Here is a 21,014-nt window from a genome sequence, read left to right as displayed (position 1 = left end):
ATTGTTAATGGTTTCTGAAAAGTAATTTGAGTGAAAGTAGTTTATTTGTTTTAAATATTATGTTGGGAATTTTCTAAATCAAAAATTAGTGGGAAAGATGAATGCTTATGATTGGTTAAAAAGGAATGATGGGGAATGAGAGAGTGGAGAAGGTTGTCTGGGGAGATTAAAAAGATTATTATGTTACCGGCAGACCAGAAGTTAAGACGTGTTTTTCGTGTAATCAATCTGAGTACCAGTGTTTTCGTGTGTTAGTGAAAAAGGTGGAAGCTGAGAGCAGATCAAAATCGAGAAGATTAATACCTCTTTTGAGTCTGCATAGTCCACGAGATATAATTGAGAAAGAAAGGAGAATTTGTGAATAAAGAGTACCGGTCAAAAGAGGCTTGGGCTTGTATTTTCGGAGGAGTAGTTTGCTGGTATGCGGTTTGGATCGATGCTGAAAACGGGAAAGATTTGATGGTAGCCGGACATAATCAATCAAGGAAGGAACTGTGGTTTGATCGAGAGGAAACATCATTGGTGTAAAAAATAAAGGTCAGTCAAATAATTTGAATGAAAGAAAACCTCTAAGATATTCTAAAGATAAAATTCAATATAAACATACGAACTAAGATTCCAAGTTTCAAAGAGTTATTTTTTTGTGAATAAATTATATTTTATATGGTCAATTTTTTTTGTGGATAATATTAAAAAAAAAACAGATCAATAGATAGTTTGTAATTAAAATTAAAATTTAGAGTATAGGAGTTTGTTGGGAAAGATAATTGCCCACAAAAAGTTATTTATTAACATTCACCGTATTGCTTATTGAAAATAAATAATAATTTGTGTGCATATTTATGTTGTTTTAATGTTAGTTCCGTTTCCTGTTCTATCCCGATTATGAGCAACTAGGAGATACTGAACCCACTAGAAGAGATATATAAAGTAAACTGATTAAAGTAAAATTAAAAAGGCACCCTGAGAATTTTTAATAGTAATTGAATTGTATGACTCTGCATAAATTAGTGAATTAATTAATTAAAGAATTAAATTAATTAAATTAGTGTTAATCAATAATAAAACATCAGAAAGCAGATCACAACAACATGGCGCCCAACGTGGGGCTTTAAAGTATCTCTAGTTGTGAATTTGAAGGATCAGAAACGGAAAACAGGTGATTGAGAGAATTTATTTGCCCTTCGGAAAGAATTTGATATATTTATTTGAAAATTTATGAAATTATTTGAGTTATTTTATCTAGGTACAATTTTACATTTATTCTATTTTTGATTGATTTAATTTTTTGATGAATTTAAAATTTATGTGATAAATTGATAATATTTGGGGGAGAAATATTTGTCGTGTTCTGCAACATAGAGAGTGTTGTAAAATTTCACATTTGGCGGGGACAAAAAACAGTAACAAAAAGAAACAACATGTCGACCACAAGGAGTCAAAGCAAAATGCAAGAAAGAAACGAGGATAACAGATTAGAAGAAACAATTGTTGAAGAAGGATCGGATAATGAAGGAAATGCTACAATAATGGAGGAAAGAAAAGAAACAGGGATGTTAGAAAAATTATTAGCAATGATGCAAATACAGACACAAACAATAGAGAAAAACCAAAAAGAAACAAAAATAACAATGGATAGAAATAAACAAGAAACAAAACAAACAATGAGCAATATAGAGCAGCGTCTGGAAAACTATGAACAGGAAATTAAAGGATGTGTTGAGGGGATAAAGAAAGAACTGATACAACAAATAGAAGAGATTAATGAAATTAAAAATGATATGAAAGAACAAGAAATGAGAATTAAAGATAATTTGGAGGAATTAGAAAAACAAATTAAGGAGATCAGAAAACAACGAGAGACGGGAGACAGGAGAGAAGTACTCATCCAAAGTCCGGGTGACATAAAAATACAGTTTGGCGGGGACGTAAAAAAATTACACCCAGTAATTTTCATCAACAATTTAAAAAAGAAAGTACGACATATCGGTAATTTCGAAACAGCAAAGGAAACGATAAGGAACCATCTTAAAGATGAGGCAAGTTTATGGTTTGATAGCAAAGAAGAAGAATTGCAAAATTGGCAAACATTTGAACAAAAATTTCTGAATTATTTCTGGGGGAAAATACAACAGATAGAGATAAACAAGGAATTACAAAATGGGAGATACCAGGATAGTATAGGTATATCAGAAAAAATATATGCCCTACAACTATACAACAATGCAAGACACTTACATTACAACTATTCGTCCGAACAGCTAGTGGAACTAATAGCCAGACATTTTGAAGACACCTTAGAAGATCACATAACTCTACAAAACTACAAAGATATTGACAGTTTATGTCAATTCTTACAAATACGAGAAGCAATATTAAAAGAAAGAAAAATGAGGAGAACGCAAGAAAATTATAGACAACGAGAAAATCAAGACTATAGAGATAGAGGACAAAACTTTAGGAGAGAGTACACAAGAAGAGAATTTGTCCCGAGGAGGGAAAACGAAAGTAGAGACAACGGAAGAGTAAACTATGAACAAAGAAATCGGCAATGGAACGAAAACAGATATCGAGAGAACCAGAATAGAAACAACACTCGCACATATCAGAAAAACCGAAATAATAATAGAACGAATGAACCGGAAAATCGAGGAAACCGATACGGGTCCGAGAGACCAAGAGAAAATAGAAGAGCGGTCAACAACACACACATAGAGAAATGTGAGGATGAGAGACAAAGCGACAGAAGTAGAAGCGAACAAGAACAGCAAGCGTCTTTTGCACGAAGGCGCTCACTAAAGACAAAGAAACAAACAGGAATTTTTTGTCACCCGAAGGAATTTATTAAATTGGCAGAAAATAAGGACAAAATAAGTGGAACAAATCTGAAATTTGTAGATGGTTTTATCAACGAGACACCGATTAAAATTATGATTGATACTGGATCGGAAATTACACTGATCAACAGAAAACTAATAGAGGAAGTTAATTTAACGAATTTGATTTACAAAATTCCCAAGGTAAATTTAGTGGGCGCAAATAAACGGACTTTGGCAACGATAAATGAAGGAATACGAATAAAAGTACGATTGGATAAGAAATTTTATGCACTACAATGTGTTGTGATACCAAACATGTCGCATGATATGATCGTAGAAGTGGATGAATTGGCAGAAAAACATGTGGTGATAGATTTCAAAAATAACACGATGAAAATCACAGAGGAAAAAGAAGAAGAACAGGACAGTAAGGAAATGGAAAAGGAAAATGAGAAACGGAAAATTGATTTAGATAAAGAACAAACGGTGGAAATGAATTTGGCAATGAAGCAAGGACAGAGAAGAAAGAGGAGATTGGCAAAAGAAAGTGAAAAGTGGGTTTCCTCAAAAGAAGAGATGAGCCCAGAAGAAGAAAAAGAAGAAAGATTAACAAAAGAAGACGAAAAAGGTACAATTGAAACAGTGGTATTTGAAGAAGTATGCGAAATGGAGGAGGCAGAATACAAGATAAATATGTGCAAAGAAATTGAGGAAAAAGAAAGAAAATTGATATGTGGAGAAGAAAAGGAAAAGGAATTGCGTGTAATATTGAGAAAGTATGAAGATTTAATAAATGAAGAAAACAGAGTAGCCAAAAAGTATGAACATTCATTTGAGGTTAAAGACTTAGGAAATTTTCGATCGAAAACTTATCCGATCCCATATAAATACCGACAGGAGGTGAAAGGAGAAATTAAAAAATGTTAGAAGATCAAATCATAGAGAGATGTGACTCGCCGTACATCAACCCAATCGTGATTGTGAAAAAAAGCAGTGGAGAATTGAGGCTCTGTTTGGATGCCCGGAATATAAATCAACACACGATATCTCAATATGAATCACCTCTCAACATCGAAGCTATTTTTGGGAGAATTACGGGAACACACATGTTTTCTAAAATTGATTTGAAACATAGTTTTTGGTTAATACCGTTAGCAGAAAGATGTAGAAATTACACCGCTTTCTCAATCGATGGTATTGTATACCGATTTAAAGTAGTACCTTTTGGATTACAAAGTGCGTGTGCAGCATTGGTAAGAGCTCTCCATACAATATTAAATAAATATGAAGATTTCATAGTGCACTACATCGACGACTTACTCATTTTTTCACCAGATACATCAAGTCATTTGGAACACATAGAGATTATTTTGGGAGAATTGGACAAGGCCGGATTAAAACTGAATATTGAAAAATGTCAATTTTTTCAAAAAGAAGTGATATATTTGGGATTTAAATTAGACACACAAACAGTTAGTTTAGCCGAGGACCGGGTAAAACTCATAAATGAATACCCAAGACCAACGAATTTAAAAACATTGAGAGGTTTTCTCGGGACGATCAACTATTTTAAAAAACTAATTCCTGATTTAAGCCAGAAGGAAATTCCTCTGATCAAATTATTGAAGAAGGGTGTTAAATGGAATTGGAAAGAAGAACAAGAGAAAGCTTTTCAAATTTTAAAAGAGGAATTCTCGAACGGAACGAAAATATATCATCCCATGTACAATTTGCCTTTCATACTACGAACTGATGCATCCATACAAAAATTTGCGGGAGTTTTGTCGCAAATACAAAACAATCAAGAAGTGCCGATTTGTTTTATTTCCCGGGTGACAAAAACACACGAAAGAAAATACAGTGTGACTGAACTAGAGTTTGCTAGCGTACTTTTCTGTGTAAATAAGTTAAGATTTTATCTGTTGGGAGCAAAATTCACAATCGAAACTGATCATGCAGCTTTGGTACATATAATGAAAAATCGTCTGGTTAACAATCGTATACATAGAGGCATTTTGTTACTACAGGAGTATGACTTTGAGTTTCGATATATAAAAGGAAAAGACAACATTATAGCTGACGCTCTCACAAGGGATGAAGACTCGGGGAAAAAGGAAGTAATTGCTTTTCATGTAGGACTGAACATTTTGACACAAGAGGAAGGTGTATTTTCGTTAAACGAAATTAGAACAAATCAAGAAGACCTGGAAAAAAGAGAAAAAAGAAGAGCGGAGAGTGAAAACGGTATATTTTTCAAACGAATTGATGGAAAGGAACTATACGTGATAACACAGACATTGGCAGAAAGGATCATACAGAGATTACACGAGGACAATGGACATATCGGCAGCAGGAAGGTTTGGCTGGTTTTTCGTGAAAACTATATATGCCGAAAAGATTACCGGATTGCAAAAGAAGTTACCCAAAGATGTGAAACATGTCAAAAATATAAAAGCAGAAATTTCCGAAATGAAAATGTGGCTAAAAATATTGTATCCCACCAAAAATTAGACATTGTAGCAATAGATATGTTAAGTGATCTGATAATGACCACGCAGAGGAACAAACATATTTTGGTGATGGTAGATATTTTTTCGAAATATGTAAAGCTATACACATGCCGTACGACAAAGGGGGAAGAAATTATGAGAAAAATAGACAATTTTATAGCCACCGTAGGAACACCAAGGAAAATTCTTTTAGACAATGCTACGTATTTCCGGAGTGACCGATTCAAGAGACAGTTGCAAGACAGGGGAATAGGGACAAATTTTGTCAGTATCCGACATCCTAAAAGTAATCCGTCAGAACGTTTTATACAAGAGACTACAAAATTCCTCCGCATTGCTGCCATTGGACAACATCGACGATGGGATAGGAAAGTGGCAGAAATCGAAAACTACTTGAACACCACTCCAAGTACGGTGACAAAAGAGACGCCGGAATATGTCATGAAGGGTACTATGCCAGTACGGCCATGGGAAGAACCGGAGCAGAGAGAGTATCAAATAGTATTGGAAACTGTTCGAAGGAGGCTGCAGCGCAGTAATTGTCAAATCCAGAATAGAAAACGAAGACCAGTGACTTTCCAGAAGGGAGAAAAGGTGCTTGTAAGGGCGTTACGAGTATCAAATCTCACGGGGGACGTGTGTGCAAAGCTAATGCCTATTTTCGAGGGTCCATACATCATACAAAATGAAAATGGAATAAACAGCTATGTTCTTAGACATGTAGAATCAGAAAAGATACGAGGAGTTTACAATATCCAGGATGTGTACAAATACCATGAATAAAAATAGTATAGATTTTAAGATGGAGTAATAAAAATTTAGGATAGGATAAAATGACTACAAAAGAAAAATTTTGTGTTGAGAGAAAATAATATTTTTTTGGTTACACTTAAAAAAAAAAGAATATTTGTATCTCAAAACAAGGCGGGGATTTGTTATGGATCAGTTTATCGATCAGAAATAGAATAAAGAATTTTTTTATTATTTTCATATATACCGCAGGCATATAAGTTAAAATACAACCCTGTACTTATTTGTAATAGTTAGAATAAGAGAAGACATTATTTCCGTGACGGAACAGTTTTTCCTTAAAAGACTGAATGAATAGTGAAAGGACAATGGAACCTCGTATAATTATAGATTTAAGAATAAACTTGTAATTGTATTTTGCGGTGGGCATTTTTCGAAAGTAAATAAGAATTAGATTTAGATATGAGATAACAAGAATTTGGAATTTTATTTCTGTTGAAAACGGCAAAATTGTTAATGGTTTCTGAAAAGTAATTTGAGTGAAAGTAGTTTATTTGTTTTAAATATTATGTTGGAAATTTTCTAAATCGAAAATTAGTGGGAAAGATGAATGCTTATGATTGGTTAAAAAGGAATGATGGGGAATGAGAGAGTGGAGAAGGTTGTCTGGGGAGATTGAAAAGATTATTATGTTACCGGCAGACCAGAAGTTAAGACGTGTTTTTCGTGTAGTCAATCTGAGTACCAGTGTTTTCGTGTGTTAGTTAAAAAGGTGGAAGCTGAGAGCAGATCAAAATCGAGAAGATTAATACCTCTTTTGAGTCTGCATAGTCCACGAGAAAGAAAGAAAGAAAGAAAGGAGAATTTGTGAATAAGGAGTACCGGTCAAAAGAGGCTTGGGCTTGTATTTTCGGAGGAGTAGTTTGCTGGTATGCGGTTTGGATCGATGCTGAAAACGGGAAAGATTTGATGGTAGCCGGACATAATCAATCAAGGAAGGAACTGTGGTTTGATCGAGAGGAAACATCATTGGTGTAAAAAATAAAGGTCAGTCAAATAATTTGAATGAAAGAAAACCTCTAAGATATTCTAAAGATAAAATTAAATATAAACATACGAACTAAGATTCCAAGTTTCAAAGAGTTATTTTTTTGTGAATAAATTATATTTTATATGGTCAATTTTTTTTGTGGATATTATTAAAAAAAAAACAGATCAATAGATAGTTTGTAATTAAAATTAAAATTTAGAGTATAGGAGTTTGTTGGGAAAGATAATTGCCCACAAAAAGTTATTTATTAACATTCACCGTATTGCTTATTGAAAATAAATAATAATTTGTTTGCATATTTATGTTGTTTTAATGTTAGTTCCGTTTCCTGTTCTATCCCGATTATGAGCAACTAGGAGATACTGAACCCACTAGAAGAGATATATAAAGTAAACTGATTAAAGTAAAATTAAAAAGGCACCCTGAGAATTTTTAATAGTAATTGAATTGTATGACTCTGCATAAATTAGTGAATTAATTAATTAAAGAATTGGATTAATTAAATTAGTGTTAATCAATAATAAAACATCAGAAAGCAGATCACAACATATATATATATATATATATATATATATATATATATATATATATATATATATATATATATATATATATATATATATATATATATAAATCTGTAGGAAATACCAGGAATAGTGATCTATATTAAAAATCTTTGTTTTTTGTGCTTAGGACAGTTTATTCTTGACATTCAGAAGTTTACATATTTCAATGTTAGTTTTATTTGTGAAATCTTTTAATTTCTGTGAGTGTTTTTTAAATCTATTTATACATCATTTGTTTGTAATGTTCTAATTGTTTTACAGTTTACTCCTGATGAAGCTATAAAATAAATGGCGAAATATTGAGTCTTAGAAAAAACAAAGATTTTTATTATAGATCAGTATACCTGATATATTTGCTACGGATTTATAAATTATTTTTTGGTCGAAATAATCACTTTTAATATATATATATATATATATATATATATATATATATATATATATATATATATATATATATATATTTATTCATGTTTTGTACCTATATTAACCATCTTATAATACTGAGTTCACTTTTATTGTCAAATTTTTGGATGTTGTTAATTAAGGTTAATATTATATCCTTCCCTTTATAGTATATTCACAATCTTTTGTTACGTATATATCCGTATTACGTATATTTACGCTCTCATGTATTTATTGTGCAAGTCATAATCTCGCACGTAATCTTAGTTTAACTTTGCACTCATATATTATATATCTACTTCAAACTATCTATCAAAGGCGAGAATTCAATTATTAGATTTTTTATCATAAGTTCTTCGATTAATAGGAATTATTAAAATTTACATCTTAGGATTTTATTCTTCGATTTTATTATTCAATGAGATCAAATTATCTTGCATTTAGGTTTTGTTCCATAGTAGTTTTCTACGACTATTTTGACATAAAAAAAAACCTATGACTGTCATTTCTGAGGTCTGAATATCCCTCCGCTTTCTGGTATTTGATTTTTTACATTAATGATATTGGTATATTAGAGTTTACTATTTTGAACTATTTTTTAGTGTCTGGAAAAATGTTTTAAAAACATTATAAAATTTATGTTGTGTTATATACTTCAATTAAGTTACTGAATACTTTATGTAGTTAAGTGTATACACAACTATATTTGATTGTCTTATCTATTTTTAGTTGGATCAAGCATCTTTGGGTCTTAGGAGGGAATTCTTAATCAAAGGACTCGACGAAAAAATAGTCAAGGCCTATTACGATTATATGGTTGATTTAGCAGTGCTGTTTGGTGCTGAGCGCGAGAGAGCTGCTAAAGAATTAAGAGCTTCTCTCGAGTTTGAAATCCAGTTAGCTAAGGTAAGTTTAAAAGAGTTACGAAGTGTAAAAATAACGTTTAAAAGCTGTTTATCTGTGATATCGGTTTCATAATAATTTTAATGAATAATCTACCATATATAATACAAAATATATTTCATATTTTTTCTCAAAATCAATAGCTGTAGGTAAAATACATTTGCCCAAATAAACGAAGATTTATATAAATAACTAATCGTTTTCTTTCATGGTTTAAATCTACGTGAAAAAAACTTCTAATCTTTTAAGATATAAGACTTCGGCATACATGTATGTAAACATTTGTGAAATACGAGTGCATTTGAACATAAAATATTTTTAAAAGAGGGTATTCTATTGTAATTAATTGTATTGTGTTGTATTGTATTGTATTGTATTGATGGTATTAGTATTACATTATATTGATGATCATCAAATAGCAGTGTGTGTTTCAAAATAGTCTTCTTTTAGCAACTCTATTATCAATCAGATAAAGAAATCCATAGTTCTAAAATTCTCGGATACTAGGAAAAAGAAAAGTAAAACACAATTTTTTTAAAGAAAATGGTTAACGTGACACATTCAAGTAAATCAAAATGGAATAGAAAGAAAAGCATCCAGATCTTTGTGTCCACTTCTCTACATGGATTTCCCTAATCTTTTTTATCCATTTTCATCCTGAGCCATTCTTATCACGTATTAGTTATTTTAATGGCATCTTATAAGTTCTCATAATGGTTATTTTAAGTAAAGCGCTAGTACCAGTAGTCGTCCTTTACTGTGTTTATCAGTTCATGTGCTCCAATTCAATAGTTTGCCTATTTATCTTATATGCTCGAGCCTGGCTTCACTTTCACTTCAGTATAGCTATTAGTGCTATGATATTAGTGACTAGTTCTTTGACTGTTTTCTTTTTGGGAGCCGTTTATTGTTCTACAAAGGTCGTGCTGTAGCCAATTGGCTTATTGTACTTAATCTGACTCAAATCATCCTTCTACAATAGGCTAACGAGAGAGCTTTCCCGAAATCCATTGTCATCTCTACGTCTCGGTGCAATGTACTGTACAATACTTAGCACTCAATCATTGTAAATATTATATTAAATAATGTTAATTACTATGATTGAAACTTTAAATCCCTGTAGTTCCAAAAATAAACGGTAGTCCAAATTAAAGAAATTCCGTCGTATTTAAGCCGTTAACTGAAGTATAATATATAAAGTAATTCTTGGGCAAATAATACAGTTCAAGTTCCTGTGAAATCAACAATAACGTACATCTTTTCGATAATTCGAAAATGTCTTTTCTTGTCCTGACGAACATATCATCATACATTATCCATTGGATGCCTTAATATGTGTCACGCCTTTTTGTCTGGCTCCAATTTTAAAAGTAACATTGAAAATATCCAATATATGAAACTGGACCCTCTTCATTATAAATCTTGGCATTTTATTGTTCCTAATCAAACTTGCGAGTCTTTGACTCCATATATTTACGTGGGTGTTATGTTATTGTAAAATTTGGTTACGATTTCTATTTAACATTGCATTTGGTGATATATTAATTCCTTTTTATGAATAAAAAACACTGCCCATATAAGCTTCGGTATGTAAAAAGGATTGGGAATATACTATAATATTATTGACCTGTTTTGAATTTCAAATTCAATTCAATTTCATAATTCATTTTAATTCAATTTTGAGAGATTAATCACTGTGGATGTCGCTTCTGTTGGCTTCATTTAACTATTAGTTTATATTTATTTTATACACATATCGAATTATCAACTTACAGTTTACCACTAGATCGATGTGGTGATATATAATAGACTTTTTTTATTTTATGTAGACATAGTGATTTTTATATCAAAACAAACTATTTTAAATATAAGAACAGTTTTTACTTACTAATTATGCATTAACTGGGATATTGAAATACGATTTTTTGAAGAATGAATGTGTTGAAAAAATGGAGTCAACTCAACATTTTTAACTGTGCAATTTTAGAGAACCTGTCGGCTAAAATCTAAATTTATCCACTGGTGTCATTATTTTATTGAAGTTTCGTCATTACTTTTATTATTTCTGTTACATTGCTTTCATAAACCTATTCATTTATGTTACTATAAAATAGTAACATAAATGAATTGTTACTATAATATACTATACCTACAAACATACCACTATTTTTTCTTGTTATAGATATCTCTTCCAAGTGAAAAACGCCGTAACATGACAGCCTTATATAATCCTATGACGATTGAACAGTTGCAAGAAAAATTTAGAAGTATTCCTTGGGTAGAATACATTAACAATCTTCTAGCCCCTGATACAACAGTAGAATCTGGTGAAATTGTAGTTGTAAATGTTCCGTCGTATCTTAAAGCTTTCGAAACTCTAGTTAGCAAGACTTCCAAGAGGTAATTAGATAATGTATAATATTTTAAAGTAAATGTTTTATAAATACTGTATATATATATATATATATATATATATGTATATATATATATATATATATATAAATATATATATATACATATATATATATATATATATATATATATATATATATATATAAATATATATAAATATATATATATATATATATCTATATATATATATATATATATATATATATATATATATATATATGAGAAATACTGGATATATGTGTGTTATTAATGTTGAGTGTCAATGCTTTTACAAATAATCTCAACGACTAGTAAGTTGCACTGAAGAATTGTGATATTTTTTAAATATTTACATATTTTTCTTATTACAGTGTCTTGAAAAAGGAATAAAACCATTTTGAAAGCTAGATAAAAAGTCAAAAGAGTGTTTCATTAACATCCCGGTCAATTTTCTGATTGCAACCTAATAAACTGTGTTGTTTATATATATATATATATATATATATATATATATATATATATATATATATATATATATATATATATATATATATATATATATATATATATATATTGTATCTATGCACAAAGAGCGACAATTGATTAACATCATCAAAATGAGAAAGGTCCAATACTTCGGTCATATAAAGAGAGGACCTAAATATTGCTTACTCTGGTTGATTATTCAGAGCAAAATCGAACGAAAACGCTGGATCAGAAGGAAACAACTGTTCTGGCTGCGGAACATTAGACAATGGGCAGGTCGAACAGTCGAGGAAGTGTTTCATATAGCTGCCGACCGAGAATCATTTCACTACTACTACTACTTGTCGGTTTATAACGTTCTCCGCTGTTTTTCGACTTAAAATCGCCCTTGTTCCATAGGTCTTCTTCTATGACCCTCTCTCTCAGTTCTTTATTTATTCCTTCGCTTCAACTTTTTCTCGGTCTACCTCGTTTTCTATTTGCTTATGGTTGCCATTTTAATATTTCTTTTAGTATTCGTTGTTCATCCATTCTTTGTATGTGTCTGAACCAGATAAGTTGTTTTGTTGTAAGGTCATCTTTGCTTGTTCGATTAATTCACATTATTTCTCTAAAGCGTTCGTTGGTAATCCTTTTTCTTCTAGATCTTCCTGCAGCTTTTCTCCAAAAATCCATTTCCGTCGCTTGTCGTTGTTGCCAGTGTTCTTTCTTTCAGTGGCCATACCTTATTTTTGCTGATGGATTGGTCCCATAAAATGCTGTTTAATATTGTGATAGCTTTTCTCCCTGACGTATTTCTCTCGCTTATGGCTTTTTCTAATGTTCCATCTTGTGAAATAGTAATACCTATATACTTGTAGTCACAGCAGTGCTTTATCGTAGTGTTATCGTCTAATATGAGACCTTTTTGTTCTACTCCAATGCATAGGTATTCGGTTTTCTTTTTATTTACTTCTAGACCCCATATATCATACTCTTTTCGTGCCATATAGTTTAAATCGTCATAATCTTCAGCCATTTATTACTTGATTGTCTGCAAAGTTGAGCGTATATACCATTGCGTTGGTGAGCGGTATCCCCATTCTTTTGCATTATTGTTTCCATATTTTTAAAGCACTTTCGAGGTATATTTTAAATAAAGTGGGGGACAGACATCCTTGCTTTAAAACTTTTGAGGTTATAAATCTTATTGTTATTTGTGTCCCTGCTTTTATTTTTGTTATTGGTTGGTTGTATAGCACTTTGACGGTTTTTATTAATTTTATATTAATATTCGTGCTTTCCATTGATTGTCACAGCTTCTTCAGTGGGACGCTGTCGTAGGCTTTCCGTAGGTCGACGAATAACATATGAATCTCTTGATTCCGTGCCTTTTTTTTTCTATTATCTGGGTTAGGGAGAAATATGGTCAATAGTGGATCGACCCGTACGAAATCCTGCTTGTTATTCTGCTTCATAATCTAAGTATTCTCTCTCGATTCGGTTCTTTAAAACCTTTCCATATATTCGACTTATAGATCCGGTTACAGCTATTCCTCGGTAATTTTCACAATAATTTTTATCACCCTTTTTATGTATAGTACTGAGGTATGCTATCTTCCATTCAGTAGGGATTTCGATTGTGTTTATACATTCTTGAAATAGTTGTCGAAGACATTCGTACAATTTGTTCGTTCCGTACTTAACCAATTCTCCGGGTATATCCCCTGGTCCAGGTGCTTTGTTCCTCTTCAGCTGTTTACACACATTTTTAATTTCTTCTGTTGTTATTCTTATTGGCGAGACGACTATTGAAATTCTATCTTGGTTTTGATTTCTATGTTCTTGAAATTTGACTCTATTCTATACCAAAAGAGTATTTCTTTGAAATACTCTTCCCAGTATTCCGGTTTTATGCTCTGTATTACTTCTTTATTCTTCTCTTTTCTCAATTTTTTTATCAGCTTCCAACTTTCTGTGCTTCTGGTTCCTCCTAGATAAATATACTCCGTGACATTAGAAGTGTTACACCCAGAAGGAATAATTTCTTGAACTTAATTTTTTGGCAACATGGTAGATATATATCAAGAATGTACAAACATTAGTTTAACTAATGTTTGTATTTTGAGAACGATTTCCGAAGTGGAAATTGAAACGTCAATAAACGTACTTTAACCTTTAATTGTGGCTTATTCCCATTTAAATAGTAATTACTTTAAAATGCCACAAGAAAATAGCTTCAGAACAATATTAAGGGTATAGCTAAGTACCTACCGATGAACCTACGGAGTGGCGTGCCAGTCAAAGGTACATATATTCTGATTGAGCTCTAAAAGAATGGTCCCTGCCCCGGCTGGAGCTAAACTTAGCAACGTCCCAAAAACTTAAGAAAATGTCAAGATTGTCAATTAAACGCTTCCCGTGAGGTGGTCTCTTAAAAAATAAAACTGGTATGATGACAGACCAGATCCGCCGGCTCAACTCCCGAAAACAGGTATCGTTACCGGTGACGCAACTGTTGCAGGGTCGTATATTCATGCAGTCGAAGGGTACCCCAGATAGGTCGCATGATTGTTCGGAAAATATTTGAGACAAATTCAACTTTTTAGGTGGACTAATTCCTTGGGTTCAGTGACGCGGAGAGAATGTCTGCCAAGGCTCTTTACACGGTCTGTCCGTTGATGAAAACGGCTAATGACCAAGTTTCTAACACCCGGTCCATAAGATCCGTGCATGCGTTTCTTCGTGATGGCAGTTCTTTTGTGCGACTCTCTCGCGTCTTTATATTTGCACCAGGATAATTTTTGAGTTAACTACATACATAAGTTTTTGCTGTTTAAAAATAAATTTTAAGGTATTTGGTCATTTATGTGTGTATTCTTTTTTTTTTTATTTAAACAAATATACCCGCATCAACCACTAAGGGTTATTAGCGGGGATGTGTATTCTTTTTATAGTTTAAATAAGAGTATTCTATTTTCCTTTATTAATATATGCGATAGTCTTCGCTAATTATATTTCTTCATAAGTTTCGGCGTTAAGCATGCTCAAACCATCTTAATATGTTCTACCTCATTTTGCCATCAATTAGTACAACCCCTAGACTTCACCTAATATAGGTACTCATTCCTAATTTTATCCCTTTTTGTCATTAACATTTCATACACATGCATTTGTTGTTTCTCTTTCTGTCACACAACACATCATTGACGTCCTTTTACTTTATCCATCCCGTCCCAACTCTAAAGGAGGCATTTCCAACTATTTTCCCATTCGTCAGTAATACCGAGCCTAGGTAGTTAATAGTAACCTTATTAATGTTTATAATCATTTCAACATGCAAAGATATCATTCTATTTTTAGTTATAACTCCATCTTCCAATTAATTTTTCAAAAATCATGTTTTTATCCTACTTAGTCTTAAACATTTTTCTCCAAGCTTATCTCCACTGTTTAAGTTGTTTTTCTGAATGCCTTTCAGTATTTCGTACTAACACTACATCATCAACATATATTAATCACCAGAGAATATTACCATTTAATTTGTCTGTTATGATACAACACTAATGAAAATAGATAAGGTGCCCATTATTAAGCGCCCACCATTGAACCTGTCGATGCCTACTGATTTTCATGAATTCATGGTAACATAAAGGATTGCGATTATTAACCGGAATATGAAAACTAAAATAGAAAAAAAAGTATTCCTATTTGTTTGTAATTCTTTGTATTCCTATAAAACGGATGAATTTAATTTAGATGTGCGAGAAAATGGTGTCTACATCGTTCGTTTAAAAATAGAATTGCTATTGGAAAACTAAGTTAGAATAAAAATATTAGTGGCAGTAAAAGTGTTAAATAGGTAGAATTACTACAACATAAAAATAATCGAACTAAAGAGAAGAAAAATCCAGGAATTCCCATTCGGGAAAATATTAAGATAATATATAGCTACTGTTCATAATATGATGTATATATTATGTCTAGTTCTTATAGGAATAAAATAAAAAGAAAATTAACATATTCCAGATAAAAACATCTGACAATATTAAATTAAATCAACTGGTTAAAATATTAATGTTATTACTACTGATGATCTAAAACATTTTCCATATAATATAATCTGTAATATTTACTATATTAATACGTATTATTGTAATTATTAGCAAAAATATTTTAACCTTTTTTTATTTCAGGGTACAGGCTAATTATGTAATGTGGAGAGCTGCATCAAACTCAGTATCATATTTAACAGAACGTTTAAGAAAAAGGCAATTAGACTACACAGCAGTCATTACTGGTAAAACAGAACGAGAACCCAGATGGAAGGAGTGCATTGATATTACTTCAGTCAGGTACCATATAATTTTTATTTTGTGTTATGTTTGTGTTAATGGTTTTTTAAATGCTTTGTTTTGCTTGCTTTCTCATTGATTGAATGTTACATGAAAATATTTTTGAGCACACATATTTATAACACAACACTTAACTGATAATAAGCTCAGAAAAATCAGTCGAAGGAATAACAACACCTTTCAAGACTTTCATCTCTAGAATAGTAAATATAGCCGATACCTCCAAGACTGATGTCAAGTAAGCTTTAACTGTCAAGATTTCATTTACCCCACTTGAAAATGATATCTACTATAAGTTATAACATACCATTGTAGATTAAATCAATTATTTATTTTTAAAACGATTTATGAATTAGTAATCGAAATATCACAAACAAAAAAATGCAACTTGTATTACAATTCATTCCGGTTGTATATATATATATATATTGATTTATAGTATCAGCAATCGGTCAGGATTGCTATATATATGATATACAATATATATATATATATATATATATATATATATATATATATATATATATATATATATATATATATATGTATATATATATATACAAATGTGTATATATATATATATATATACATATGTATTGATACGATTAGGGTTTATAGAAAATAATTTATAAGTTATATACTACATAATATTAGATATTTGGTTGTTTAAAATAAGTTATATACTAGAGAATTTAATAAAAATTATTTATGTGAGGGCATTTTTAAGAAATTATCATATAATAATTGTAAAAAGTTGTATTTTAATGTTGTAAATAAATTTAAGTGAGCCATGTGCCTAGGCAACCAACTATACAGTAAGTAATTGACAGATAGAAATTAATCATAATACGAATATAAGTGGGGTTATAATAATATATTGTTTGAAATGTGTATTTTATTAAATTAGAGTGTTAGTTACTAATTTGAATGTTTATTCTGATCTGAAAAGCCTAAATGTCAACAAAATTATCAATGGAACATTAACGAATTCTCCAGAGTGCAGAGTGTGACCATTGTTTACGGTCGAACATTCTGGAATAATGATTATGTCGGTGGATGGAACAGATATTTTTTCGAGAACATCTATATAGAAGTAATGGAACAAATTGGAACATGATCTCTTGCCAGATGATTCTGGAATATCCAAAAAAGATATAAATACCCGTGATTTGGATTCAAGAGGGCAGTTTTTAGTCAGAAGTCAAGCAGTTTATTATGAAAGTTAGTTAGTTAGTGAAGTCAATTGTTCACAGTTTTAGTAAGTCAGTCAAGCAGTTTAATAAGAAATATGAAAGTTAGTTGGAGATAGTCCAATTGTTTAATATAGTGAGTTAAATGAAGATTAAAAATTATGCATATATTTAATGCACATTTATAATTATAAACAAATAATTATTGAAGATTATAAAAGTATATTAGAAGAATATTGGATGGACATTGGAAGGAATTAAAATTATATTATGATTGGAGATTAGTATAAATCAACTTATAATAATTGGATATTGGTATATTGAAAAGAAGAATAAATATAAATGGTGTTTGCTGGTTTGCTTGGTGGTATATAAATGCTGGTGAAGAAAAATATATCTTAAATTGGTAGAAGCTGATAATTGGAAAAAGAAATTTCACAAAAACAAGGATAACCGAAGTACGAAGACATTCAGTGGTGATTAGAATATATATAGTGGAAAACAGTTCATTTAGGCATTCAGTGAAAGAAAGGTACAAAATTTTGTTAATATAATTTAGTTAGTGTTATAACAATTTCAATTTTGAAGATAGTTTGTTTAAATTTAACATTGTCTATAGAATTTAATTAGTTTTATAAGAACATCAATTTAAAGATAGTTTATTTTAAATTTACATCGGCTAGGTTAGATATATGTGTGTGTTTCATAATAGTTATAATAAAGATAATTTAAAAAAGTACTTACAAGCTAATTCTTTGAGAACCGCGATAAAAACCCTATATATTATATTATTAAAAATACTCATTGCTCATCATTCAAACAAAAAACACATCATAACAGTATATATATATATATATATATATATATATATATATATATATATATATATATATATATATATATATATATAAATGTTTTGGATGGGTTGGAGTCAATAAAACGGGCTATTGGTTAACTATTTATTATCTCGAGCTTTCAATTGTGTTTACAATTATTATCAAGAGCTGCAAATAAAATTAGTTTGGTAAATAAAATTGCTGCTAATACATCTCAAAAATAAAATAATACATAAATGTCTTAATCTAATAAATGCTTCTCTGCAATTTTAGTATAATTTTGAAAACATTTTCTTAACACTAAAATTATACTAAATTTAAATTTAAAATTATACTAAAATATCAGAGAAGCATTTATTAGATTAAGATATTTTTGTATTATTTATTTTTGAGATGTATTAGCAGCAATTTTATTTACCAAACTAATTTTATTTGGAGCTCTTGATAATAATTGTAAACACAATTAAAAGCTCGAGATAATAAATAGTTAACCAATAGCCCCTTTTATTGACTCCAACCCATCCAAAACATTTATATATTTTTTCCAAATGAGTCACAAGTATCTTTATATATATATATATATATATATATATATATATATATATATATATATATATATATATATATATATATATATATATAAGGAAAAAGATTATGTAGAACAACTATTTTATAAATCCAAAACAAAATTTAAGATATGAAATGCCCAAAACACAGATCTTAACTCGGAGCCTGAGTCTTTTCGATTTTAATTATGACGGAAGAGTTTTGTACCCCTGAGTATAAAATTTTTAAATAAGCTAGAAACGTCATATACAACCTTACATATCCAATTTCACTGAATAATAAATTTTACAATATTCCAAAAACATCATAATATGTACCTACCTCAGTACGAGAGGAAAATAACCTTCACTAGAGGTAATGATGCAGAACATATGTCTTTCATGCGAAATGAGATGTGACTTGTTTGTTTCACACAATTTGTTTAAAGAATATAAGAGTAATTATTATCAAATTTCGCAGTGCAAATGTGATCAGAAAAAGAAATATTTTTAAAATAATTCAATATCACGTTATTCTGAAAGCTTTCCTAGGTTTCGTGACTAGCACATCTTATTACTTGAAAATGAAAAAAATCTCTCAATAACACTACATAATAACGATGTGATGTATTCTTATTCAACTTTTTACCAAGTTCCGTAATGTTTGCAATTACATAATGTATTTATAATCTTGTTTACAGTTTGTCCATTGCATCTGGAGCTCTTTACGTGAGAAAGTATTTTAACGAACAAGCAAGACAGAACGCTATTGATATGGTAAAAGATATCAGAGCAGAGTTTCAAGATATTTTAAAAGTTGTTGATTGGATGGACGAAGAAACAAGAGAAAATGCATTGGAAAAAGCTAAATCTATGACGTCGCATATTGCATATCCTGACGAGTTACTCGATGATGAAAAACTCAAGGAATTTTATGATGGTGTAAGTATAAATAATTTCTAATTTATTTTGTTAATATTAACCTGTAACGAGTATTAACATTGTGATGTACGTATATTGTATTTTGTTGGCCATATAAAAAGTATTATTTAAAGAAAGTTAGTTATCTTCTTCTTCAAGTGCCATCTTCGTTCCGAAGGTTGGCGATCATCAGGCCTATACGTATTTTCGAAACTGCTGACCGAAACAATTCTTTGCTGCTACAGCTATACTATTCCCGTAGATTCTTTAGCCAGGAGTTTCGTCTTCTTCCTATGGACGTTAGTTATAAATTACCATTATTACTACTACTATCGGTTTACAGCGTTCTCCAACACCTTCCGACTTCTAACCGCCATTTTGGTTTGTTTTTATGTCATCAACTATTGTATGCTTGACTCCCATCATTTCTCGTATTCTCTCATTTGGTATCCGATCTCTTCTTGATTTACCTGCTGCTCTTCTCCAGAAGTCCATTTCTGTTGCTAGTAACAGTTTCTCTGTACTTTGTTTCATTGGCCATACTTCACTGCCATATGTGATTACACTTTTAAGTATGGTGTTGTATATGAGTTGTTTGTTCGCTTTAGATATTTTTTGGTCCCACAGAATGCCGTTCATCATGGACATGGCTTTTCTTCCCTGTATGTTTCTGTCTTTTATAGCAGCATCGAGTGTTCAATCTAGAGTTATCTTCATACCCAGGTACTTGTATTCATCACAGTGTCTAATTTCTACCCCATCGTCTAATATAATGGACTGCTTTGTATCTTAAATACACATGGTTTCAGTTTTCTTAATGTTGACTTCGAGACCCCATTTGTTATATTTTTCTATTAGCTTCCTAGTCATGTAACTCAAGTCGTCATGAGCCTGAGCAATCAGTATTTGGTCATCAGCGAAACATAAGGTGTACAGTGTAGTCTCGTCATTGAGAGGGATTCCCATGCCATTACATTTTCTTTTCCATAGCTTGAGTGGTTGTTCCAGATAAATTTTGAAAAGGGTAGGCGAAGTACAGCAACCCTGCTTTAGTCCTTTCGTGACCTTAAATCCCTCAGATATTCTTGATCCAGTTTTAATTTTTGCAGTTGTTTCATTATACAGACATTGGACTGCTTTGATAAGACCATGCTTAATGTTGGTTTGCTGTAGGGTTGACCATAGTTTACTGAGGGGTATACTGTCATATGCTTTTTGTAAGTCTACGTACACCAGGTGAACTTCTTTATTGACGGCTGTTTTTTTCTCAATAACTTGCGTAATAGAGTACAAGTGGTCTACTGTAG

General features: G+C 30.8%; 1 protein-coding gene across 4 annotated transcripts in view; it reads left to right on the top strand.

Annotated features, from left to right (window-relative positions):
* Nep2 (M13 family metallopeptidase neprilysin 2) overlaps positions 1 to 21,014 on the top strand; it is a 265,069-nt gene that overhangs the window by 217,919 nt on the left and 26,136 nt on the right. For all 4 annotated transcript variants that reach the window (XM_072545632.1, XM_072545626.1, XM_072545630.1 and 1 more), the window contains exons 5-8: positions 8,831 to 9,007; positions 11,187 to 11,404; positions 16,057 to 16,215; positions 19,488 to 19,728. In XM_072545632.1, the coding sequence (XP_072401733.1) occupies positions 8,831 to 9,007; positions 11,187 to 11,404; positions 16,057 to 16,215; positions 19,488 to 19,728 (795 nt within the window). The remainder of the gene's footprint in view (positions 1 to 8,830; positions 9,008 to 11,186; positions 11,405 to 16,056; positions 16,216 to 19,487; positions 19,729 to 21,014) is intronic.

The sequence above is a fragment of the Diabrotica undecimpunctata genome, chromosome 1 (genome assembly GCF_040954645.1).
Source record: "Diabrotica undecimpunctata isolate CICGRU chromosome 1, icDiaUnde3, whole genome shotgun sequence".
Classification (NCBI taxonomy): domain Eukaryota; kingdom Metazoa; phylum Arthropoda; class Insecta; order Coleoptera; family Chrysomelidae; genus Diabrotica; species Diabrotica undecimpunctata.
This window is presented reverse-complemented; position numbering and strand designations above follow the sequence as displayed.